At 27.9% G+C, this 24,559-nt stretch overlaps 1 protein-coding gene across 1 annotated transcript; it reads right to left on the bottom strand.

Moving 5' to 3' along the window:
* Positions 1 to 163: 163 nt before the first annotated feature.
* LOC111638345 (asparagine--tRNA ligase, cytoplasmic-like) lies at positions 164 to 23,804 on the bottom strand. Its single transcript, XM_023384041.1, has 9 exons — positions 23,699 to 23,804; positions 20,341 to 20,397; positions 15,013 to 15,168; positions 11,417 to 11,538; positions 8,858 to 8,993; positions 7,914 to 8,075; positions 4,527 to 4,610; positions 4,310 to 4,441; positions 164 to 998 (listed from the first exon to the last, which is right to left on the bottom strand). Exons 2-9 carry the CDS (start codon positions 20,359 to 20,361, stop codon positions 867 to 869), a joined length of 945 nt encoding a protein of 314 aa, XP_023239809.1. The 5' UTR covers positions 20,362 to 20,397; positions 23,699 to 23,804; the 3' UTR covers positions 164 to 866.
* Positions 23,805 to 24,559: the final 755 nt, after the last annotated feature.

The raw sequence follows: 24,559 nt of genomic DNA, 5'->3' as shown, positions 1-24,559 counted from the left end.
TGTGTCTTGGAACAACAATCACCTATAGAGTCATCCTTTATTTTGAAGCTCTTCTCTGTCACATTATAAATACTATTGCCACAGGGACAGTTTTAATTTTATTTTGTGATAATTGCATTTTAAAATTAAAAAAAATCAATAAAAATGCTTTCACATCATAAAATATTCATCTTTTACTTTTAATGGAATATATAAAACAACAGATTATAATAATTCTAGTAGTATTTTTAAAACATTTTTACAACAAAATAATTAAAATGTTATTTGAAAGTTTGATTTTTTAACATTTTTCTTTTTATTGGTGAGATACTTTCAGAATAAAGTAATGGTAACTGTGATGACAAAGCACAGTTACCATTCTACATTACTGTAATGTATATCTTTTATGTTTGAACATATAAGAAGTAAATCCATTATTATTAAATTTGTTATTTCAGAAATTATAAAACTACACTACTATGCTATTGAACTGGCCTTATGTGTAAATATTGTAAATGTTTGAGAATGTTTTTAATTTGATAATTGAATATTGACTAATTTATAGATAATATTGTAAGTGTTTTCTGCAAATTTACTTCATTCATTGCATGATATTCTTCAACAATTAAATATATTCTAAAGCCAAATGGTTGCCAGATTATATCAGGCTCATTACTATTATTATTAACAGTAATAATATAACCCAATACAATCTGGCAATCACTTGGGTTTTAGATGTTGATGCTTTAAATATATTCCATAATGTATTTCCATTGGACATACTATTTATTTCTAAACAAGTGCATGGTCCACACGCTGAATAAACAATAAAATAAGTATTTTGGTCTCATCCTGGGATTTCCTTATTTATAAATAAACTCAATCCATTACGGTACACAACGATCAACAAAACGAGGATAGAGACAGGCATCTCTGATATGATAACGGTTCAACAGCCAAGTAATGAAACGCTCAAGTCCAAGTCCGTATCCACCGTGTGGACAACTTCCAAATTTTCTCTGAAATTTAAATAGTTTGTTGTTATTCTAATTTTATTTTATTAAAGAATAATTAAATAGAAATGTAAATAATTTGTATCATACATGATTAGTATTCATATAATCTTTTATATGAAATGGAATTTAAAGTAATATGTGATATAGTAGTGTTAATATGAGGGATTCATGCTTTAATTGAATCCAATTTTTGTTTTTTTCATAATGGCCAAATAGTCTTGTAACTCTTTTTTTTAAAATGTATTGGTATTTCTCATATCAAATTGAAATTTTTAAGTATTACAGAACCAACAATATTAATATGTCATTAGAAAACTGTACTTGTATATCTTATAGAAAATTATGAACCACTTACAATATTTATGTCTACACAATTAACAAATTGAATAATTGTATAAACAAACAAAGACAGTAAAACCAGAAGTTTGTCTCCAATAAATTCATTAATATCAATTTGTAAGTTAAATTGTAACAACTTTGATCAAATTACTTATTTCTCTGTCCTATGGGTTGAAAATGTATTAAATGTTTAGAAAAAACTGTTTTTAAAATTGATTATCTAGTATTTGAATAGTCTTTGTAGGATTCTATGCTTTTTAACTTTTAACCTTTAGTTTGGTTAATTTCAGACAGTTGAATCCTTACATTAGAGTATAAAATGACTTTTTTTTAAAAATTTGTATAATTCCCTTAAAATAGACCAAATACAGATCTATTATTTTTGAAAACAATTATAAAATTTCTATAAACATTTTATTACTCGTAATAATAATAATTTTTATAGCATAAATTTAAAATACAAGGATAATTCTCAATCTGTTCCAGATTTAGTGGCAATAAAAATATACAACTATAGGAATTATTTCATTATGTTGTTTGAATGTGTTTATCACCACTAAAGCCAGGACAGATTGAAAATTATCCTCATATATTTTTAAAAAATAAAATAGTTCAGAAAGATTAATTTAAATTTCTGGCCACATTGTATTTTACTTAATAAAATATATTTTTTCATATAAGACTAAAATTGAATAAGACTAAAATTGAATATTTTATTAAATAATAAAATATTCAAAATACTGTAAATAAGAGTAATAATCTGAGCCTCGGTGGAAAACCCCAAGGCTCAGATTATTACTCATATTTACAGTAGATTCAAGTAAATCACCATCATTCAAATATATAAATGAATGTTTTATATATATATATGTTACCAGCCAAACCCGATTTCAGGCCAAATTAGTTTATCCTAGGACAATCTAGTTTGGCTTAACTAGTTTGTCCTAGGCCGAACTGATTTAGAATTATTATTTAAGTGAGGCCTGATCAACCCAAATCGTTTCACGGGCCACTTTGATCATGTGTAACATTACAACGGGCCACAATTTAGGCAAACATGCTTTTAAAAAAGTAAAACAAATACAAAATGAATAAGATTTCATTGTTATACCAAGAGATCGTACTCACACTTGCACATTATAACAATGACACGACACATGCAAATTTTCATTTATTTAACTGTTTTGGTATACACAAAATGGAAAACAAAAGTTTTAATAGATATATAATATCGCTTAGCGGGCCACACAATTTAATGTGACAGGCCGCATGCAGCCCGCAGGTTGGCCAGGCCTGATTTAAGTATATTAATGGTTAAAATAAAATTAAAAGGCAATCAATTAGATAAACAATATTTATTCAAACATAGTCTACTTAATTATAAAAAACGGTATTGATTAGAAGTGGCACAACACTTGTAGAAAACTATGAAATAAAAATAAGCTAATCAGTACTTATCAGCTTGTATTTTTTTCATTAAGCCATGCACTTTTAAAGGTAATTAACAATCGAAAATATTTTCAAAAATTCAAACGAAATAATAAAAATAACTTTTAAAGTCAAACTAAAATTTAAAATGAACTTGTTTGTGTTTCTTAGTGTAACATATAAAATATTTAATCCTTTATTTATTTTTACAGGGTGGGTTAAGTGTACCTAGGTAACCTCAATGGCGGCACTTTGGACTGTTTGTGCTCCCGGTGGACTCCTCCCAGAGGGGAGCCACCAGCAGGCCGCCCATTGTTTAACAGCACTAGTTATTAATTCACAGAGTTCTTGAACAAAAGAAAAAAAAAGGAAATGCCTACTAAAAATGTAGTTAACCTAACCAAACCAGCCTAACCGAAGCACCACCATTGGGGTTACCTAGGTACACTTTAACCACCGGGTATACTGTGGTGGCATTTCAAATTACACTGGCACCTATTTGTAGTACATAAATCAGTTCGGCCTAGGACAAACTAGTTAACCCTAAAGTATTTAGGCCAAACTAGATTGTCCTAGGCTAAACTAGTATATCCTGACATGTTTAGGATAAACTAGTTTGGCATGAAATTGGGTTTGGCTGGTAACATATATATATAATGTTTTTGATGAGACTATGTCTCTGTCTCGTCTCTAAAATAGCACTGCTGTCAACAGCTGTACACCTTAGAGGTATGAAGGAGTACAGCTGTTGCACACATAAAATGAACTGAATCAAAAGAAAAACACGAAATGTCGAGACTGTTTCTACAAACAGGCACAAGTTCGAGATTTGCTCGTGCTCTCTGAAACATAGTCTTGTCCCAAGAATGGCTTCACCGTTTTACGTGTTTATATTAATAAGAGACACTAGTATCTTAACTAGAGCTGTCATTCCATCCCTTTTTAATCAACATCAGCATATTAAAGTTAGATTAAAAATTTGATTAAATTGAAGACAATAATTAGTTTAGGACTGTTTTTCTATATATTAGCACAGTTGCAATTGACAGCCTACAGATTTATTTACATTATGTTGTCCTGTCAGTATGACAACTGTTCAGTTTGTGTTCTAAATTTTTTCTAAATTTAGAAGATAATAGAAATATCTTAATTAAATAAATATAAATGTTTTGTTTATCACGTGATGATGGATCAAAATCCATTTGTTGATTAATTTCTACATTAAAAATAATTTGAATTCTTTGTAGATAATTTGTGTGTTTATTAAAGATGATTCTCAATAAATATCTAGCATGAAGCAATATATAAAGAAACAAATGCTCATTTGAATAGAATAAACTTAAAAATAATTGTATTAATTTAGGGATCTGAAGCCAAAATGGCAATATTTTAAAGTTTTTATAGAATAGTTAATAGAAAACATAATAAAATACATTAAAAGTGATTGCATTGGTTGGGTCAATTTATTCAAGATATCTTGTATTATTAAAATCATTTGTTAAAATGAAAAATATAATTGTCAATATAAATTAATTAAAATTACTTACTTGATCTGTATACCAATAATAACTCTTTGGATCTATCCCTTCTCTTTTGTATCCAGCCATTAATTCATCATATTTCCAAATTCTCATAGAACCTCCTACAACTTCACCGACACCAGGCTGTAAAACATCTACCTAATAGAGAAATTGTTTAAAAGTTTGATGATTTCACAAAGCATAATATTCAGTAAAATAAATAAATTTTCATATTTATACATACAGATTCTGTAAGCCGATTATCTTCTTTACATCTTGGCATGTAGAATGATTTTATCTCCGCAGGAAAGCGACATAACATAATAGTCTGAAATACAATGGTAATGTCAATTTATTTTTATATTGAGGCCATAAATTACAACAGTTTGGAAAAAAAAGAGAACGTTTTCAATACAATAAACTGGTAATTTATGATTGAGAGATGCATTACTGAATTTTAAAATTATACTTCAAATAATTTTTTTAAAAATTGATAATTACAATAATTCAGTAATATGATATGTAAACATAAACAAGAACTGGGTATGATATTACCAAAAATGAAACAGATTGATATAAATATTTCCAATTATTAAAATTTTAGAAAGAAAATGTTGCTATAAATGGGCTCAAATGCATTTGAATTTTTACATCAATTATAATGAAATTTGTTTTTTTACTTCCAGAATTCGAAATATAAACATTAAGCCAAAATGTTCAAATTTACAACAAATTTTCTGAACCTGTTATCAAAAATATCAGACACATTTACAATAATAGTTGGAATGGAATCAAATGCATTTACCGGCAGGAAACACTGAAATTCTGTGAATTCAAACAAGAGAACGTCCCTTTTGTCTTCTTGGCTAAATAACAATACAGGACATGCTATTGAAAAGCTGACTAGTGATTCAGAGCCTTCAGCTGCCATATGAACATATGGCAAGTGTGTGTTAATAATTGACAAAAATGGCTGGCAGAATTTGTGCTACATTTGGATGCAGTAACTGGAAACAAGATTTACAGATTCTTTTGACAAGTACATTTGTATTTGTAAAAATTAAATTCATTGTATAATATCCACAATGATCATAATTTTATCATTTTATAACAAAAACATTAGTTATGTTGTGCTTTAATTTCAACTTTTTTTTTTTTTACTATCAATATCTATAGAATTTATCATTGTTTTCTACACTATTTTACTTACAAAAGTAAAATTTCCTTTGATACATAAATTACATCAATACAATATTAACATGGTAACTGGAAACTGATGGTGTCATCTTAGAGTATTCAGTTTTTGTTAAAGTTTCTATCTAAAAATAGTTACTTTATAATAAGCAAAAATCATAATTTAATTTCAGTATAAATGTACTGTATTACTATAATTTACATTTCTAAATACATCAATCAAAACCTTGACAATCCAGTAAATAATTTAATGTAAAATTCAATAAACGTTTTCAATCTTACACAAGATCTGCTCCAGGACAACATTCTAAATTGGAATGCACAGGTGGAAACTTCAACAGATCATTACAGTAGAACGTTGTTTATCCGAATCAATTGGGGACTGGGGTTGTTCGGAAAATCGATATTTCGGATAACTGATTATGTACGAAAAAATATATTAACCCATCCCATGTTGAAATTTTTCTCCGTTGCATGTCGCTTTGCGTTGAATTTTCGTCGATGTTAAGCCTAACAAAGACTATTGTATCGTTAAAAATTATTTCTTTATTTTGTACAAACAAAATATATAGAAAAATATAAAAACAATAAAAAATTATACTTCGGAAGTTAATTTAGCATCAAAAATGTAAAATATTTGAGTAGCCCAAGACATAGCCAAAGATTGCAACGCCACAGCACTGGCGAAAATTCAAATTTGCCGACTGGAATTCTTTCGGATAATTGACTTTCGGATAAACGATGCTCTACCGTATTTCTAAATTGCATCAGCATACAATACCAACATTAAAGAAATTGGACAGGTAATGGGTCTTGTGCCGTATTCTAAGTTTGAGACTGTACAACCCATAGCATTAGTGTCTAGTTTGAGATTAAGCCATGGACAACAAGGAATGTCTGAAAATACACAGGATTCTGGAATGGAAACAAAAGGAATACTGGAGTCATTTGTAACAAAGAAGGTTTGTATCTACTGATATTACAGTTGATTATTACATTGTATGGTGTCATGCCATGGCTGAGCATGACAGAAACTACAAGTTATTCATCTGTGATATCATCAGCATACAAGATAATAACTTAGATGACACTGAAGTGGTTAAAGTGCCAACAAAAGATGATTTTTCAATCTTTACAGTACAAAAAGATGTTGTCCAAATTTAATATGAATGTCAAGGAACATTTGTATAATACTAAAAAGAAATTAACTGCTTAGTGCAAATGAAAATGCAAAATAGGATACACATACATACAAATACACTTAAATAGCAAAAGCAATTAATGTGACATTGATTAAGTAATACATGATAATAAGTAATGTGTGAGGGACAAACAGACCCTCAATAAAGTGTTATTTTAAACTTTAATTATTGGGAAATTCTTAACTTCAAGCATTTAGCAAGTTAGGCTAAAAGCCATAAAAATTATTTCCTACGGAGTTGGTTCCTTGTTGAGGAGGATCCAGCTAGTCAGTGATGTGTCACCCGGAACTTTCAATAAAGTGCCCACATTGGATGCCAGACCCTTAACAACAACCTCCTGACCTCGGGAAAAACCCAAGAGGAATAACAAGGGAGAACGGAAAAAAACACCCAACGTCAGCCATCTTCCAAAGCCGTCATCAAAGATTAATACCATGACCAGGAATCCCGAACTGAAACCGTGTTAACGATCGTGCCTTTTCACGGATATCAGCTCCACTTCTGCATCTCCACGCCTCCGTGCTCCTGTTGACAGACAAGATCCAGACCCATTTGATCAAACATTCCATCGACAGTGTCCTTGTACTACAGATCTTTGACTCGGAAGAAAGGTATTTATCAATCCACGATTCGTTTGTAAACTCTCTCTCTCGAACAGCCTAGTATAATTAGGGGAACTTTAGGCATGCTCGCTATTGAATATATCTGTATTTTCTTAGGTTCTTATTAAAATTGTTATTTGTTATCTAATATGAAATCCGAGTGAGTCACTTCCTCGTCTCTCTCCTCACCTCTACTCCAAATTCAACCACTCGCATGACGTAAAGTCGAGATTTCCGAGTCCTGTGAGACTCAGTGGTGTCACATCCTGACGTGGTGTCAGAGACACTGACCCTATGGCCACATAATGTATGATTCTAAAAAGATATATCTTGTTCATGTACAATATTCCCAATAATTTCTAGCATTGATATTTCTATACTGAAGAAAAATACCACAGTATATTCTTTCAGTACAGAATACACTTCCAAATCGGTAAATACTATAAATGTATAACCATTTATTATGAAGCATCAATATCACATACATTTTCAATCCATTTCATATTTGCTACAGGCAGACTTAGCTATATTTAAATACATATGCATACATATGAAAGGAAATTGTTTTCCCATTTAATCTTTAATTATTAAAAAGTTTAACAGCATTTTACAAAAATAAAATTTAATAAATACCTCATTAATTTCATCAGTCATTTTGCGTTCTGGCATCTCAGGAATGTCTTCTCCAAATTCATAATAACTACCATCTTCTTTTGTGATGTTATGCTCACGAAGGTATTCTATTGCGGCACTGTAATTCATTCTTCGGAAGGGTCGCTTTGGTGCTTTAAAGTTCTATATAAATAGGTACATATTAATATGTGATGAAATAAATTGAAAATTTTTATTGATGACAAACTATTTTTCTGCTAAACGTGGTTCCTTATTTTCATTATTAGTAGTAGTAGTTGAGATGAATTTAATTCATAATTCCTTTCTCTTGCTATCAATCTTTGTCTTATCCAAATATAATTTGAATTTGTTTCATTTTAGAAATAATATCTTATTTGGCATTTTATAAGACAAATTATATTATAATTTTAGTAATTTCAATACAATTGTACTGAAATTATCATGTGCTTTTGCACATATTCCTGTAGAATATTTTAATGGAAAATGACCTTTTATTTATCAGGGAAAAAAACAAGAGCTAGCATTCTAATTTTATTTTTTAAACCAGAATATTGTAAAAAAAATAAAATTGGGATCAAGTACCAAAAATGCAAGATGACTTAAATACACTAAATACTTCCTTCCTTAACAATCTGTGATGAAATGGGGTGCATAACATATGCTGTAAAATACAGCATGTAAAGATATTATCTAATATTCTTAAAATAAATATTTTGTACATTTATCAGTTTATATTGACCTAAGCATAATAAATGTAACATAAAATTGGACAAAAAAAATTAGCCTCTTAAATAATCAACTATAAAAATTCTGGCAGAAATGGATTATATGGATTTAAATATACAATAAACTATTCTGACTAAACTATTATAATTCTTTTTTCTTCATTAAGTTACTCATTTTGAAAATATCTGAATAAAACAGAATATTTTAAATATACTTACAGGATTAAATTCATTCACCAAATGTCCAACTGGTGAAGCCAAAACTCTTTCAACCACATCAACAATTAAATCTTCAAGTCTATCTAATAGATCATCAAATGTAATAAATGGGCATTCAGCTTCAACATGTGTGAATCTAGAAATAAAAATATACTCAGCATATAATATACAATCCCACATCATCATTACAATGATAAAAAGATAAGTTAAGCATCCAAATTTTAGATATAAAAAGAGTATAACAAACTGTATTACAAGATATTTTCTAATGTCAACTTTAAAATTTTCTATAATTAGAATTATTCTTTTGTTAAACCCAAAGGAAAATATTTAATTATAAATTGTAAATTAACTTTTAAAATGTACCATATTAAATAACTTTAAAATTTCAGATAGCAACAACAATAATAAATAAGAAATAAGACGAACAAGGTGTATACAATATACAAAATGACAGCGATCACCATACACCCTTTTTGAAATAAATGGAGGGAGTTTCACCAAAAATCCCAAAAAATTTTATAAGTAAATTAAATATGCTCTATCTAGTGGTGATATTTTTAACTTCCTATTCATTTGGATTCAGATTAAATAAAAAAAAAAATAAGATAATTTTATCTCATTTTTCCCAAAAATGCCTGCATCGGCCATAAAATGACTTTGAAAGTGTAATGCATGGAGAAAAATTATACTGTGAAAATAAGAAAAATATTTTGTAATAAGATATTTTCTTAACGTGTGATTACTGTGCCAAGATCAACAACATGCAATCGATGCTGAACTGACAAAAATTGTTACTGTTCTACACAGTATTTTTATTTATATAAACTCTGGCATTACCATTTGGCAACAATTTTAACTGCTGTTCAAATTAAGCATGATTTTCATTAATGCAAGCATATACGCTGCTTGAGAAAAGATTTGTTGCTCAAAGAATTTCGTAGGACATGGCTACATAGATCACTGACACCTTTGATGGGTGCATAACTGAAAATGTAAACACAAGCATAATTTTTAATTTCATGATACTGAAAATTCTGCCAGTTGAAAAATATTGCAATGAAATGGCCTCTGATAAGATTTTGCCTAGAAAAATTCATCACATTTTCAAGATCATTTTAATTAAGGTCAATGGAGACATTTTCAGAAAAAGTGTTTAAATGAAAATAAAATAAAATTTTGTTTCAATCTGAATCTAGATTAACAATTACCATATTCCACTTAAAAAATTTGACTTTCAACCAAGACAGCCACTTCTGGCAAATCTCAGATAGAGTTGATAGATTGAGTGAGATCAATAGTCTATCCAGTTTACTTATCAAAATTTTTTGGAATTTTTGATGACACTTACCTTCATTGTGAAAGGAGGTAGGGGGTGGTCTGTGTCACCTTATATGTTAAAGCAAACTAATACATATCTAATAAAAATTAATTTTTTAGTGTTAAAATACAATTAAAACTTACAAAATTTCCACAATATCAAATTCAACCACTCGCATGACGTAAAGTCGAGATTTCCGAGTCCTGTGAGACTCAGTGGTGTCACATCCTGATGTGGTGTCAAAGAGACACTGACCCTATGGCCACATAATGTATGATTCTAAAAAGATATATCTTGTTCATGTACAATATTCCCAATAATTTCTAGCATTGATATTTCTATACTGAAGAAAAATACCACAGTATATTCTTTCAGTACAGANGTAATCTGTGTCACCTTATATGTTAAAGCAAACTAATACATATCTAATAAAAATTAATTTTTTAGTGTTAAAATACAATTAAAACTTACAAAATTTCCACAATATCATCTTTGAGAACAACATAATAAAAAAAAAATTTAGATTTGAAAATAAATGTTTTTTATATAAATATGGCCTCCAAAAAAGTTATTTTATTTTATTTTATTTTTTATCAGAATCTAGCAACATATGCTCTGCATTGCTTGGGTTTTTGAGGGGTGTGGAATTGAGAGTGTGTGATAAAAACATTGGTCCTAATAACTAAAACATGTATTTATTGACCTGAGTATTTATAATAATGAAACTGTAAAAAAAAAAGTAAAGAAATTAAAAAAAAATGCTTGTTCTTGCAGGACAAAAATCATTCTCAATCATCTATACAGCCCCTCATCTAAAGGAACAAGTTTTTAACATGATTCCACAGTAATAATGCCTTTAGGCAGGCATTAAGCCACTCAGCAAGTGTTGTCAGGCAAACCAACAATCTATTATCAAGAATAAAAAAAAACCAACAACAATTAGCATTTGTTTATTATTTTTTCCAACAGATGGTGCTACATGCAAATGATGCAGAATCTATACAGTACTCCAATAATTTGTGGTAATATATAGCTTAGTGTTAATTTCAGGGTCTAAGTTATATTCATACAAACCTTGGTCTAATTTGGTATAAGAATAATAATTTATATAAAGGACAAACCAACAAGAATTGATTGAAAAGAAAAATAATCAAACTTAGCTATAAATTAATCTGAAATTATCCAAATGAAAATTATTTCTTCATTAATTATTGAATAAAATAAATTGCGTTACTTACTCGGCTACGTGTCTTCGAGTGCGAGACTGTTCAGCTCTGTATGATTGCGCAATGCAAAAGACATCACCTAAACTAGGAATGACAGTTTCAAGATATAACTGGGAAGACTGAGTCAGATATGCCTAAAAATTTCAAAACAAAAATTATACATTATTAAATCACATAATTATTTCATATTAAATTTTAAAAAGTTAATTTTCTAAAAATTTAAATTAAGGCTATTAAAACTTGAAGAATATACATAATTCTAAAAGCAATTTTCATAAAACACAATTTATAGATATGTGAATTTATATTAAACTTATAAATTTAAAATCACTACCTACTAAATCACTTGCCAGGACTATAAATCATGTATTAGAATTAATGAAGTTTCAACAGTTTTGACCATTATAAAATGATATAAAATGAGAAAATTTATTTTAAAAATTAAGAAAAATTTTATTTTTTAAGGTAATTTACATGCAACGGATTCCATACACATCTAATGAAAATGAATGGTGCATGTAAAACTTAAATTTAATATGAAATAAACAAATGAAATTGAATTAAATTATCAAATTACAAATTAATAACACAGATATATTTGAGTTATAAATAAACACTTGGCTTTATTTCCATCATTTTCGAGAAAATACAAGTTGACTGATGAGGGGCTTTATGCCTGAAATGTGCTGTTGTCATGTATCAACTAAAAATGATGGAAATAAAGCCAAGTGTTTATTTATAACTCAAATGTGAGTTCGAAGTCCAATATATTCGCAAAATACAGTTTCAAAAACAACACAGATATACTTAATGTATTAATAATAATATTGAAATATTAATATCATGTAAATATAATAGAAAAGAAATAAAAAAATTAAAAATTAACGCTTAGTAAATAAATTATAATATAAATTGAAACATTATATTCAAATGCAGAAGTGAATTTATACTGTTATAGATTATTGTTAAAAATTTTAAAGCAAAAATAGTTTTTAAATTATACCAAAAGACAAGAGCTCACACAAACTGTAAATTCATTAAGCATAGTTGGATATCAAAAATATTTTTTTAAAATCTGGTCAATCACAGGATATGATTGATAAAAATAATTCAAAAAAGAATAATTCCAATTGATGAAAAATATTATGTAGATTTTATATAAATTTTAGATAAGATTTTATTAGATTTTAGTAGATTTTATAAATATTATAGTTTCAGATATTTCAAGAAATAGTTTAGGACATTTTGACCCATTATACAACTGATCAATCATTATAAGTTATGATTTTTAAGTCTTTTTTTTTTTGGCCCAATCTGTAAAAACAATTACATCTTAACTAAAATTAGCATTTGAAGACATGAGTGGATGAAGGTGTTATGTTATAATCATTCAAAACCCAATTGTCCTGCATGAATGAAGGTGTAATATATCCATCTCTCACACATGAAAGATCTCAGAAATTAATCAGTACTGTAATACTCTCTGCAAAACACATTTTATGGATATAGTTATATTAAAATATTTACATAATAAAAACTTAAACATCAATTCACTGAAAACTTTAATTTTGTACCAAAATACCTTCATCAAACTCATATCTTTATTTCATTAACAGCATGTCATGTAAAAGGTTTTGACTTTTTTAACCACTCAAACCTTTACCATAAAAATTATTCTTTAATAATCTCTTTGGTAATCTAAGAAGTCATCTTTAAGATACACCAAACAGCACAGAAGTTAGAAAATAATACATCATTTTATTAAATAATTTATAAATTTTTAATGAAAGCAGCTTGATATTACTCAGATCAAAATTGTCAAAATATATATGAGATGAGATGCAATTTTATTAATTATCATGATAAGAAGTTTTTGTCTAACAACATAAACAGTAATTATATATTATTAATAACTACAAAGGAAATACAAATAGTAAATAATATTAATACAATGATTTAACAAATTCTATGGTTGCACTAAAAAAACTGAATGATAACAATGAAAGATTTCACATATTCATTTGACTAAACAATGATCAGTTCAACTTTTTACACAATTTAATAGATGATACCTTATATTAAAAAAAAATTACTGAGAGAAACACACACTTGCTTCTTTGTGTATTATCATCCACTTCAGAAAAAGCAGCAAATTTTAGCTAGGTGATGCAGCACTATACTGCATCACCTAGAAGTCTGAATTCTTCAAGTAACTAGCAAAGAATTAGACAGAAGTTCAATCATCATCATAATGTCTTTACAACACAATGTAAAAATGCTAATTACTTCATATGCTAAAAGATAAATGGAAAAATTATGTTGTACTAACTCTGTTGCTATTATTTCCATGTAACTCAGTTTTACTCTTAATATTAAATTGTTCTAGGGCTAAGAATTTAAACTTTTTATTCTGATCAATAAGATTAATTGTTTAATTTGAAACAAAAGTTGTTCATCACTCTAATTCATTTATGCAACCAATGATAAATTAGCAAATTTCTACATTAAATAAAATCTTTTGGATTCTTAAATGCTGACAAATATCTAAATATTAACAGTCAGATCAAACTTTTCTGAACTTTCTTCAAGGAATTCAAAACTGAACTGAAATGTTTTAATTTAATATACATTATATACTCAGTGAGTTAAATTTATATTTACAGTGGTACCTCAGGATACGAAATTAATCCGTTCCGAAACTGAGATCGTATCATGAAAATGTTGTAAGGTGGATCATCTTTTCCCATACGGTTACATGAAAAACCAAATAATTAGTTCCAACGCGAAAAACATACTCAAATTAAAGCCAAGTAATACATTAAAAAAAATAACTGTAGTAAGAAAAACAAATGAAAAATGCGAACTAATGTAACGTTGTATGGTGAGTTTTTGTTCGTATCGTGGAGCAAAAATATGTTCAAATTTCACGTCACATCCTGAAAATTTCGTATGCTGGGGCGTTCGTAACCTGAGGTACCACTGTATTCCCTATTCCAAAGAACAGATCAATCTATTGCTATAACAACATACTGAAAATCAAATAATCCACAGTAACTTATTCTAAACCTAATATTCCAATTGTTTTTAAAGATCTCCAAATAATTTTGTTTTTGTTTTACAATACTTCACTCTATTTTATACAAATATTTATATTATATTAATAAATGCTCTTTCTATTTTCATTCAGACTTTTGATTCATGAACTACTTTAATTTAACTTTTATCTTTTCACTTATTTTCCTACACTTCTGATATTAATTTTGTATCATTTCTTTCCATATCAATAATTTATGTAAATAACTGCTTTTTAATTTTCAAGTTTGCTGTTTCTACTGCTTTCTTTTGCATTAGTTCCATTGGAACTATTTTAAATCACATATAATGGTCTACCTACCATTAAATATATCTTACAACTTTAGCTTTACACACAAAAATAAAGTTGACAAGAGTTACAAATTAAAAAAACCATGAAAATTGGATCCATTTTGTAACAATGATTCAAACATATTTGAATTTTTATCTTAATGCTAAAATAAAATATTTTATGATTGATTAAAAAATGCCATATTACATATAATAATTTAAATGTGTAAAATCTTTTCAATTACCTCTTGTCCAAAATAATCCAATTTAAATAAAGTTGAACCACCTTCAACTTGAGCTTGAACAAGTGTAGGTGGTGTAACTTCACGATAGCCTCGACTAAAGTAATGATCACGGAAACACTGAATCACCGTGGAACGAAATGCCATAATTTTTGAAAGCTAAAATTAAAGATATAAAATGAAAATAATTATTATTGTGATAATATATAAGATTTAAAAAAAAAATAAATTTATAAAATTAGAAATTATTTTAAAAGTTCTTAATAGACTAAACTAATTTTAAAATATATTTCTAATGGAATAAATTATTTTAGAATGTAAAATTAAAGTAGCTATTTTAAATTAACAAAATTAAACAGTTGAACACATCCATTATCACCTCATCTAATAGCAATACTTACTTAGTGTCATTGTTCAAAAAAGCAATTCTAATTTTATATACAAAACATTAAAAGATAAATTTACATTATTTCATTTAATATCCAGACTTCACTTTATATCACAAAAACATCACACAGAAGATAATAAATATTGTTATCAAATTTGTATATAAAAGCAGATTATGATTCATTTTTTTGTTAGGATTGAGCATAATATGGAATGAATAGAGACCAGAATCAACCATGTGTATAGTGAAGATCTTTCTATTTATCATTTTAAATATTTCTTTTGATTAAATGTCAGTGCAAAACTCAAGCACCTAAAATATATTAAACATAATACAAATATTTGATGGCAGAAAACCAAAAATGTACCAAATTAAGTATGAAAAAAAACTTAAAAATCATTGCCACTTGTGATGAATTTTTCATACATAAATTTTACATACAGTTGATGGAAATGTGTGTAAAATTTACAAATGTAAAGAAAAACTGCAAGAAATAGGGTTTTTTTCAAGCAGTTAAATAAACAAAAAAAGATAACATAGTAAGTTAGATGTTGATACTATATTACATCAATAGTTTTTGGGGCTTTGGCTACTAATATTACAATTACGGAGAGAGTTTATGTACAAAATGTACAAAAAGCAGAAAAGTTTGCTCAGAATCTTCAAATTAATATTTGTAGTTTTGTGGCTGACAATGGTTGATTAATCAATGTAAAAAGAAAGATGGAATTGTTAATAATGACTGCAAACTTGATTTTAATTTTGATAAATTTTGAAGATATTGATAAAGATGTTGAATGTGTTGAGACATTAAATAAAGATAAAATGATTTCAAATATAGTGACAAATAAATATGATGACATTTGTTACACTGACATTGCATGATGATAGCAATTACAAAGAAAACAATAATATTACGAGTGCTATGGCATTAGAAAATTTAAATATTCTGAGAAATATTTTTGTCACATAAAGGGAAGCAAGAATGACAACATTTTACCCAGTCAAAGCAACATGTGCAGTGTAACATTTTAAAAAATGCAATTAAAACTCAATAAATGGCTGAAAAAAATCTGAAAAAAAATTACTTTGTTGTATAAAGACAAGTATAGCTATAATTATAAAATACTTGGTTTATATCATCAATTGTGATATTAAGCAAAACTTAATGCCACATCCTAGATAATAAAATATTTTTGCTAGGAACTGTGGACATAATATTAAGTGTTCATCGACAGTTATAAAATCAATTGTTCTTTCAAGAATTTCATACTGTATCATTAATAATTATTTGATGAAGGAATATAGTATAATCTGTTATTGAAATAGCATATACAGTGGTGCCTCGTATAATGTACGCCTTGAATAACAGACGTTGCGAACAACGGACTTTCTGCGAAGAAGTGCATTGGCAATGACAATCTGCTATTTTTATAATATATTAGTATTATTAGAATATATTATTAGTATATCTGAAGTACAGAGCGCCCGTTGGGATTCGGCTTGCTCCATAGTTTATTACATACAATACAACACCTTAGTGCAGAGTATTTACATTTATTCAAGTGTTGTGCAAATCATGGCTTCTAAAAAAACAGAAAGGTGATTTCAATTGAAACAAAGCAAGAAATCATCAGAAGGAGTGAAAGTTGACAAAAACTTCCTTGTCAAATGGAGAGAGGTTCAGGAGTTTACCAACACTCATTATCCAAACAGAGATGACGCCAACAGGATCGATGATCTCTACAATGACACTCTTACCTGTCATTTCCGACAGGTGTTGAAGAAGAGAGAGAAACAGACCATCTTAGACATGTTTTTCAAGAAGCCGCCAAAAAACAAAGGATGGAACAAGAGGAGTTGACTCTGCAAGCTCTGGTAGCCTCTCCTAAATCTCTCTTCCTAAAAGCTCTAGCCTCTCCTAAGTTAAAAAACAATAAAAAGAGACCTGCTGCAATGTGTAGAAAGTCTGTATCTGTATGAATGTGTGAAAAAAGTGTTCCTCCTCCTCCTCCTCACAACATCTGACTAACCAGCATAATTGGTGACTGCTCCATTTTCATTTTTTTATGATACAGTACAGTTATTTTATGCTGCAGAACAAATTATATGTTTTAACATGTATTTCTATAAGAAAATGCGTTTTGTATAATGGACTTTTCACTTAACGGACATGCACCTGGAACGGATTAAGTATGTTATATGAGGCACCACTGTATATTCAAAAATTACTTATTTATTCAACAAGTATAAAATTAATCATTTCTATCATCTGTGATCAAAATCCAATGTTCTAATCAATTGTATATATCTATGGATTTAACTATCACTTTTATTATTTAATAACATAAATCTAGAAATGTACTTAAATTTACTGTGTTTTGGTTGAAATTAATACATACATTCATTCATTTTCAATGAAATGTTTTGTGAAACAAGTACGATTGCATATTATGCTGAAGTGACTATATACATATATACATATATATATATTAGGGTATATATATATACCCTAATATAATGTCAAATTTTTATCAGTCCCATACTAGATAATGTTAAAAAACCCACTTGTAACGACATAAAATCCTGTTTTAACATCATATTTAAAGCACTCCCAGATTTACAAAATTAGATTACGCATTTTATTTAACAATGAAAATACAATACAGTACATATACTGTGTTCAGTTTCTAGGGTCAGAATCCACTTCTTAGAATGACTGTGGGTGGTACTTTCACTACCTGACTTCAGTGGTCACATCTTTAAATGAAGTGACGATCGGTCAGTCTGCATAGTTACTCATGTTATTTTATACAGATGCAGATATTGTTGAGCAAATTAAATCTTCAAACCAAAAAATTGAGGATGATGATGATAAAACATCAAATAGAGAAAACGAAGTGCCGTCAACCAGGGAAGCAATAAGATTATTTAAAATGTTTTACAGGTCTCAGAAAACTTCATAAAAAATAATAAATAAAATGTATAATTTAGAAAACGACATTGATAAACAATTTTTAGGTGAAAAACACCTACAATCTAAAATAACTGACTTTTTTAACTGAATACTGTTATTGTGTCTTTTTAATTGGCATACATTAGTTTACCTTTTGTTGCCTTTTGATTCAATATTATTCTCAAAACCGGAAGTGCCACCATTATCGAAACTTACGACAAATAGAAATTTCTTATAAAAGGTAATTTTTGAAATTTTTAATTACATCGATGTAAACTTAAACATAATAATGTAAATAAAGTTGATTTAAACATTTAGTTTGCACTTTTATACATATGATAATAAATTATTATTAACATAATAGATACAGTACACTATATTACCATTAAGAAATAATTTTATGGTAATACATATGATGTTAAATTAGAAAGGATTTTATAATAGATTCTTAAACACACTTGGTACTTTTTATGGGACTGAAATTATGACCCTGCAGATAACAACACACTGCTATAACGTCAAAAAATTGCTGATTGCTGGTCCCGTGGATAATGTTATAATCGGGTTAGACTGTATATATATATATAGTCAGTCACTATCTATACAAAACTTATTGTAATTGAGACTTAATAAAGATTATTTTATATTTATCCTGATGTAGTATTCTTTCATCAGAATACAAAACAATATCTACAAGTAAATTGGATCAACTTTTAAAAAGATAAGACAAACTTATTTTTTGTTGAAGTACATTGTCATGTTAAAAAACAGAACCTTATTTTACAAAATTTTAAAATACAATACAAATTTTAGTTAAAAAAAACTAAAATCCTTATAACTTGAAAAATTTGAAAAGAATATCTAAATTTATTGAATTTTTACTCTAAAAATATATTTCATTTGAAGTAGTGAAAGTTATTTGTTCTTTTATCTTATCATATTGCCTATTGAGAATCCCTTTATAGCATAAAACTGATGTCAAGTTTTGAATATAGTTATGTATCAATACAGCCAGTAAATTACTGCCAGACAACCTCTCTTTACATAAAACATATAATAAATTATTGTGACATTGTCACAATACCAAGCTGCAATTTTTAATCATATTTAATTTAATATAGATGATCTCCACCTCAAAGTAGTAGTGTCTTGCCTCTGTACAGTACATCATACTTTTCTTGATAGCAACAGTCATGCCAGTCATCTATCTAACTCCTTTCAGGGAAAACTATTTGCATTAACTATATTCAAACAAAGTTAATTGGGGTCTCCTTCCCCTATGCTTTCCATAACTGGTCTTAACTTTCATCTATCTAACTCCATTCTTGAGATTAAAGGACAGATAGACGGATGAAAGTGGGAATTTATAGTTCTACAATTTTTTCAAATTGCAGCCCAATATTGGAAATTTAGCTTAGAGTTTAGAGAATTTTTTCTGTAGAAATGAAAAAAAAAATCTAATCCTGTCTTTAATTTATCAATTACATAAATCAAAATTAACATTTTTAAAACAATTTACATTAAACAATTGGAACACAGAACAAATTTATTTTCAATAATAGAAAGTGGATATGTAACACTGTGACAAAGTGATTTATATATATAGTTTGAATTAAAAAAATCACATCTAGAAGAAAAGTTATTTTAAAAATTTTCATAAAAATTTTATTTTATTTCTGAAATTTATTCTCTAGTATTTCTACAGTATCTACAAATTAATGATAAAAAGAATTTGGATGTAGTGTAGTTTTTTTTATTCTATACATTTTTAAGCATTTTCTATAAATTTTTTTGTACAAAATAAAATGTTCAGATTAAAATTAAAAAACATTTCTACAACTAAAATAATCACAGCTAAATATTACAGTAACATATTTTAAAACATTTAAAGTTTTATTTCTTCATTCTATTAATTAAAACTTGTAGTATATATTAAAAATTTAGTAAATAATGTAAACTAAAAATAAAAAATATAAATTTGTCTTACTGTTTCTCCACGTAACATCATGTGGCGATTATCTAACTGTACATCTACATGGGATTCCTGAAAGGTTAAATATAATTTTTTTTATTAAAAGATTTAAAAAGCATTCTATATATTTAAAAATTATACTAGTAAAGTAAGTTACATTGAGAAACTGGAAATGATGTTTCTCATGTAGTAAGCCTGGGCAAGCAGTTTGAGCAGTAACATGTCTCAAATAAAAGATTATAAATGATTTATTGTTGATATAAGAAAAAAATATGATGAAAAGTACAGATAAAAACAAAGTGTAATACTAAAAAAATTACAAGACACTAAACTAAACTAAACTAAACTAAACTAAACAATAAAAAAATAATAATAAAATAAAATTATTTTGCATTTAAGTGGGAAAAGTCTTCAATAAATTGGAGTCACTTGTTAAAACAACCCACGTTTGAGATTTTATCCAGTCTCAACTGAGGGAATTGTATCCCCCCCTTATCAGAGCTAGTAAAAGGTGCCATCTAGTGAGGATGAGACAGTACTACTGCCACTACAGACACCGTAACAGTGAAAGCAAGTGCAGCATGTGGGGACCATCCACATAGGATATAAATCTGGTTCCCTTTTCTTTGAACTTGGATAACTTTTCCATAGTTCAACCTAAATTCACCAAACTCAGCAAAAATATGAAGCAACTCTCTGGCTTTATATTCCAAAAAACAACACCCAAAAATGTCAAAATATTTTTTGTTATTAAGCGTCAAAGAGGTAAAAGCCAACATTTTTATTTTTTGATTATATCTTATCTCAGAGTTAATTATATTATCCAGAAATTATTTTATGCATATGCCAAGATTCCACTGAGCATTTTGACACCAAAATCATCAAAATCTCCCATGGGAATTTTTTAAAACTCTGAAACGAAACTGCAAAAGTCATCCCAGAAGCCTGAGCTCACTGCTTGCTCAGGCAATAAATTATTTTTAGATAGAATCTGCCAATGTTTTATTTTCAGAAATTTCCAGAAAACTAAACTTTCAACTATTATTATAATAAATGATTTATTTTTATAGGAAATCCTTGTCAGTTCAAAATTCAAGGGATAAAATAATCATGACTTTGAATTATCTAAAATTTACATATATCTGTACAATATGACAAATGTGACATAGCTGATATAATTTATTAAGCAAACAGAATACAAATATAGCTATATACACAGAATGCTATTTTTGTTAATTAATTAATTAATTAATTAATAATGATAATAATATAAGTGTAAAGGTAAACAGCATGTGTCCAGTGAGAACTCACAGGTTGCCAGATAGGTTTTATAAAGTATAATTCCTCAAAATGAAGCTCAAATTATATTTTAAAAGGCCCAAAAAAGTAGTAAGTCATCCAAATGTAGTAGCTCAGAGTGCTACAAATAGCTTAATCTATTACTTGTAGCCCAATCTTGCAATACCAAAAATCAGCTGTATTTTATGAGATAAGAGAATAAAGGGTGACACCCAAAAATGTGTTATTGTAAAAGCAAAGCCATATTAACCAGTTTAGAGTTGTTCTTAGTATCAATATATTGCTCTCTTACAGTGTGGAGCACTTCAATCTAAATGAATAAGTTAACATATGCATATCACAGTTTGGACAGAATTTTCACTTCAAATTTTGAAGTAGCCATATTTCAAACAAACCAAATTCCTTAATGTGTAAATCTCTATATCCTTGTCTGGGACAAAAGTACAGTTACAAACTAACAGGACTTCAAACTATCCAAGTTCGAATTATGACAATTTCCTGTTTATGTTAAAAATCACTCNCAGTCCCTTAAGGATTAAACTCATCAAAACTTTCCTGTGTCAGTGCCAATCATACTCTATCGGATTTTCACATTACTCTCAACTGTGCCTAGAAGAACTTTCCCAATCCAGACCTGTCCCAAACAATCCAAATCTGGACAACCTCAAGACCCTAGAAATCCAAATCCTCATGAAACCCAAATCAAGAAGCATCACCATCAATGCAAGTATTATAACCGGAATTTCACATGAACTCTCTCTCTCTCTCACAAACGTGAATGCAGCCATGTCACTCTTATATCCAATGTCTAATTGTCTTGCTACCATTAGCCTTTAGATCTAGTACGAAAAATAAACAGGTATTTGGTTTTTTAACCTAGTATCTGAGTGTCTTGCTTTAAACGCAATCTCACTCGTCTCCATTCAAATCTGATCATACTATACATGGCTGCTTGCGTGACCTACTTTTTCACCCAAACCAATTTTGCCATCGTGGCTTCCATGTCACACAAGACACAGTGGTATCAGTCCTGACGAGGCACCAAAGAGGTGCTGACCTCCAGTCACATACATATATTACACTCATCACTCATTTACACATATTGACTTATTGACTATGTTATTGATTGTTACGTAAAAAGTCTGTATTTAAGCAGTTTCTTCAACAAAATAAAATGATACAATTAAAAGGAAACATTAAGTATGCTACCAGTAAAATAAAATATTTCACATGGCATGAGATATTAAAATTCAACTATTGACACTTACAAAATAAAATAATGTGCAAATCATTAACATTAAGCACAGAGTTGCCAGTTTTTAAAGATATTTATTATTATTATTAATTTTCTCTATATATCTTAAATTATAACATTTTTGGTCTTACTATCAATTACTTTTTATTAAAATTCTTGATATAGAGATTTAATAATTGTGAATAATATATAAATCTAATATTGTTTACAATTATTATAAATTTAAAAAAATACAAAGAGCAAAATATCCAGGATGGATTACAAAAGATACACATGGGACTCTACTCCTCACTATGTTGTTGATGTATAGTTAGTAACAGATGACTCTCTACAGAACAAGCAGTATTAATAACAAAAAAAGAGTAACTGAACACAAAACAAAAGAATGAAATTCACTAGATAGAAAGTTCTGGAACAGAATGATTCCACAATGTTCTTTCTATTTAAATAATTTTTAATGGATTGATATGGCCAAGAAATAAATCAACTTTGTATCAACATTTTATATATGCTTTTACCATGTCACTACTTAATGCATCTATTTTACTCAGAATTTAATATAAAATGAAAAGAAGTTTAGAGTGGAAGTTTAATGTCAGCGGCAAAATTCAATTTTAAATATAAGAGCTAAATCTAACATATTTATTTAACTGAATTACAACTGAATGTAAAACTGAAATAAATGTTAATTTCAACTATATATAATATAAATTACAAAAGAAAAGTTAAATACTTATAACTTAAAATTTATATCTAATTAAATTGATTTTCATATTAATACATTATTTATTTTTATAAAAGCATTTATTTATTCCATACTTCATTCAAAATATTATCAATTCCTCCAGCTGGAGACAAGCCAATTAATTCCCAGTAATCACACTGAAGTTCATGATCTCCAGGAGCCTATAAAAAAAAATTTTTTTTTAATACAGTATTTTAAATTCTACCTTTTTAACATTTATTAATTTTATAACTAAATTTTTCATTTTCTAATTATAATTATATAATTAGTTTTCTAAAAACTGCCAACTTTACGTTATAATAATGATTCTACTGTATATATTCATTTGGAATAATTATATCAAAGATGAAAAACACTTATGTACCCTCATTATCCTGAACAGATTTTATTATCTATTTATTTTTGAGGTGGAGCATTAGCAAAAGCCTCTTCTATGTGGCTTATAGAACTGAGTTCATTCTCAAAAATTTAATTAGTCAATTTTGGTTTAACTTTGTCATTTTACATAATATGAGATGAGGAAATTAAAAATGTAATAAAAAGTCAAGAGTCTATGCTTTGATTTGAGATATAAGGTCACTAGTGTAAGCATATGCAATTTTTTTATTCTTTTTTATTGTCAGCAGTTTGCTGACATAAAAATGAATTTCAATACCTGGCCCCCAGATTTGTCTTTGACAGCTCTCATGATCCCTCTTCAGGAAAAGGTCAGACACCCCGATGTATACCATGAAGTAGCTACTATTAGAAAATTGATTTGCAGATGAATAAGTTTATTCATTCTTTTTTTTTACATCCTCACAGTTCCAATAAATTTATCCAACACTAAATGAAGCATGTATGAAAATGCTGATATACAGGATATTTCATGTAATGTGTTACAAATCAATACCTTGAAAAATGTAATTCTAATAAAAAAATTGATAAGAATAAAA

This window comes from Centruroides sculpturatus, unplaced genomic scaffold (genome assembly GCF_000671375.1).
Source record: "Centruroides sculpturatus isolate CEXI.00-Female unplaced genomic scaffold, Cexi_2.0 scaffold1045, whole genome shotgun sequence".
Lineage (NCBI taxonomy): Eukaryota > Metazoa > Arthropoda > Arachnida > Scorpiones > Buthidae > Centruroides > Centruroides sculpturatus.
This window is presented reverse-complemented; position numbering and strand designations above follow the sequence as displayed.

Bases quoted from the DNA above. Each gene is read 5' to 3' on its own strand.
- LOC111638345 (XM_023384041.1), bottom strand. From the start codon at position 20,361: ATGATGTTACGTGGAGAAACA. The intron at 8,994-11,416 runs GTAAGTAACGCA...TTTTATTTCTAG, and splicing joins ACTCGAAGACACGTAGCCGA to ATTCACACATGTTGAAGCTG. The intron at 4,442-4,526 runs GTATGTATAAAT...TTTCTCTATTAG, and splicing joins ATAATCGGCTTACAGAATCT to GTAGATGTTTTACAGCCTGG.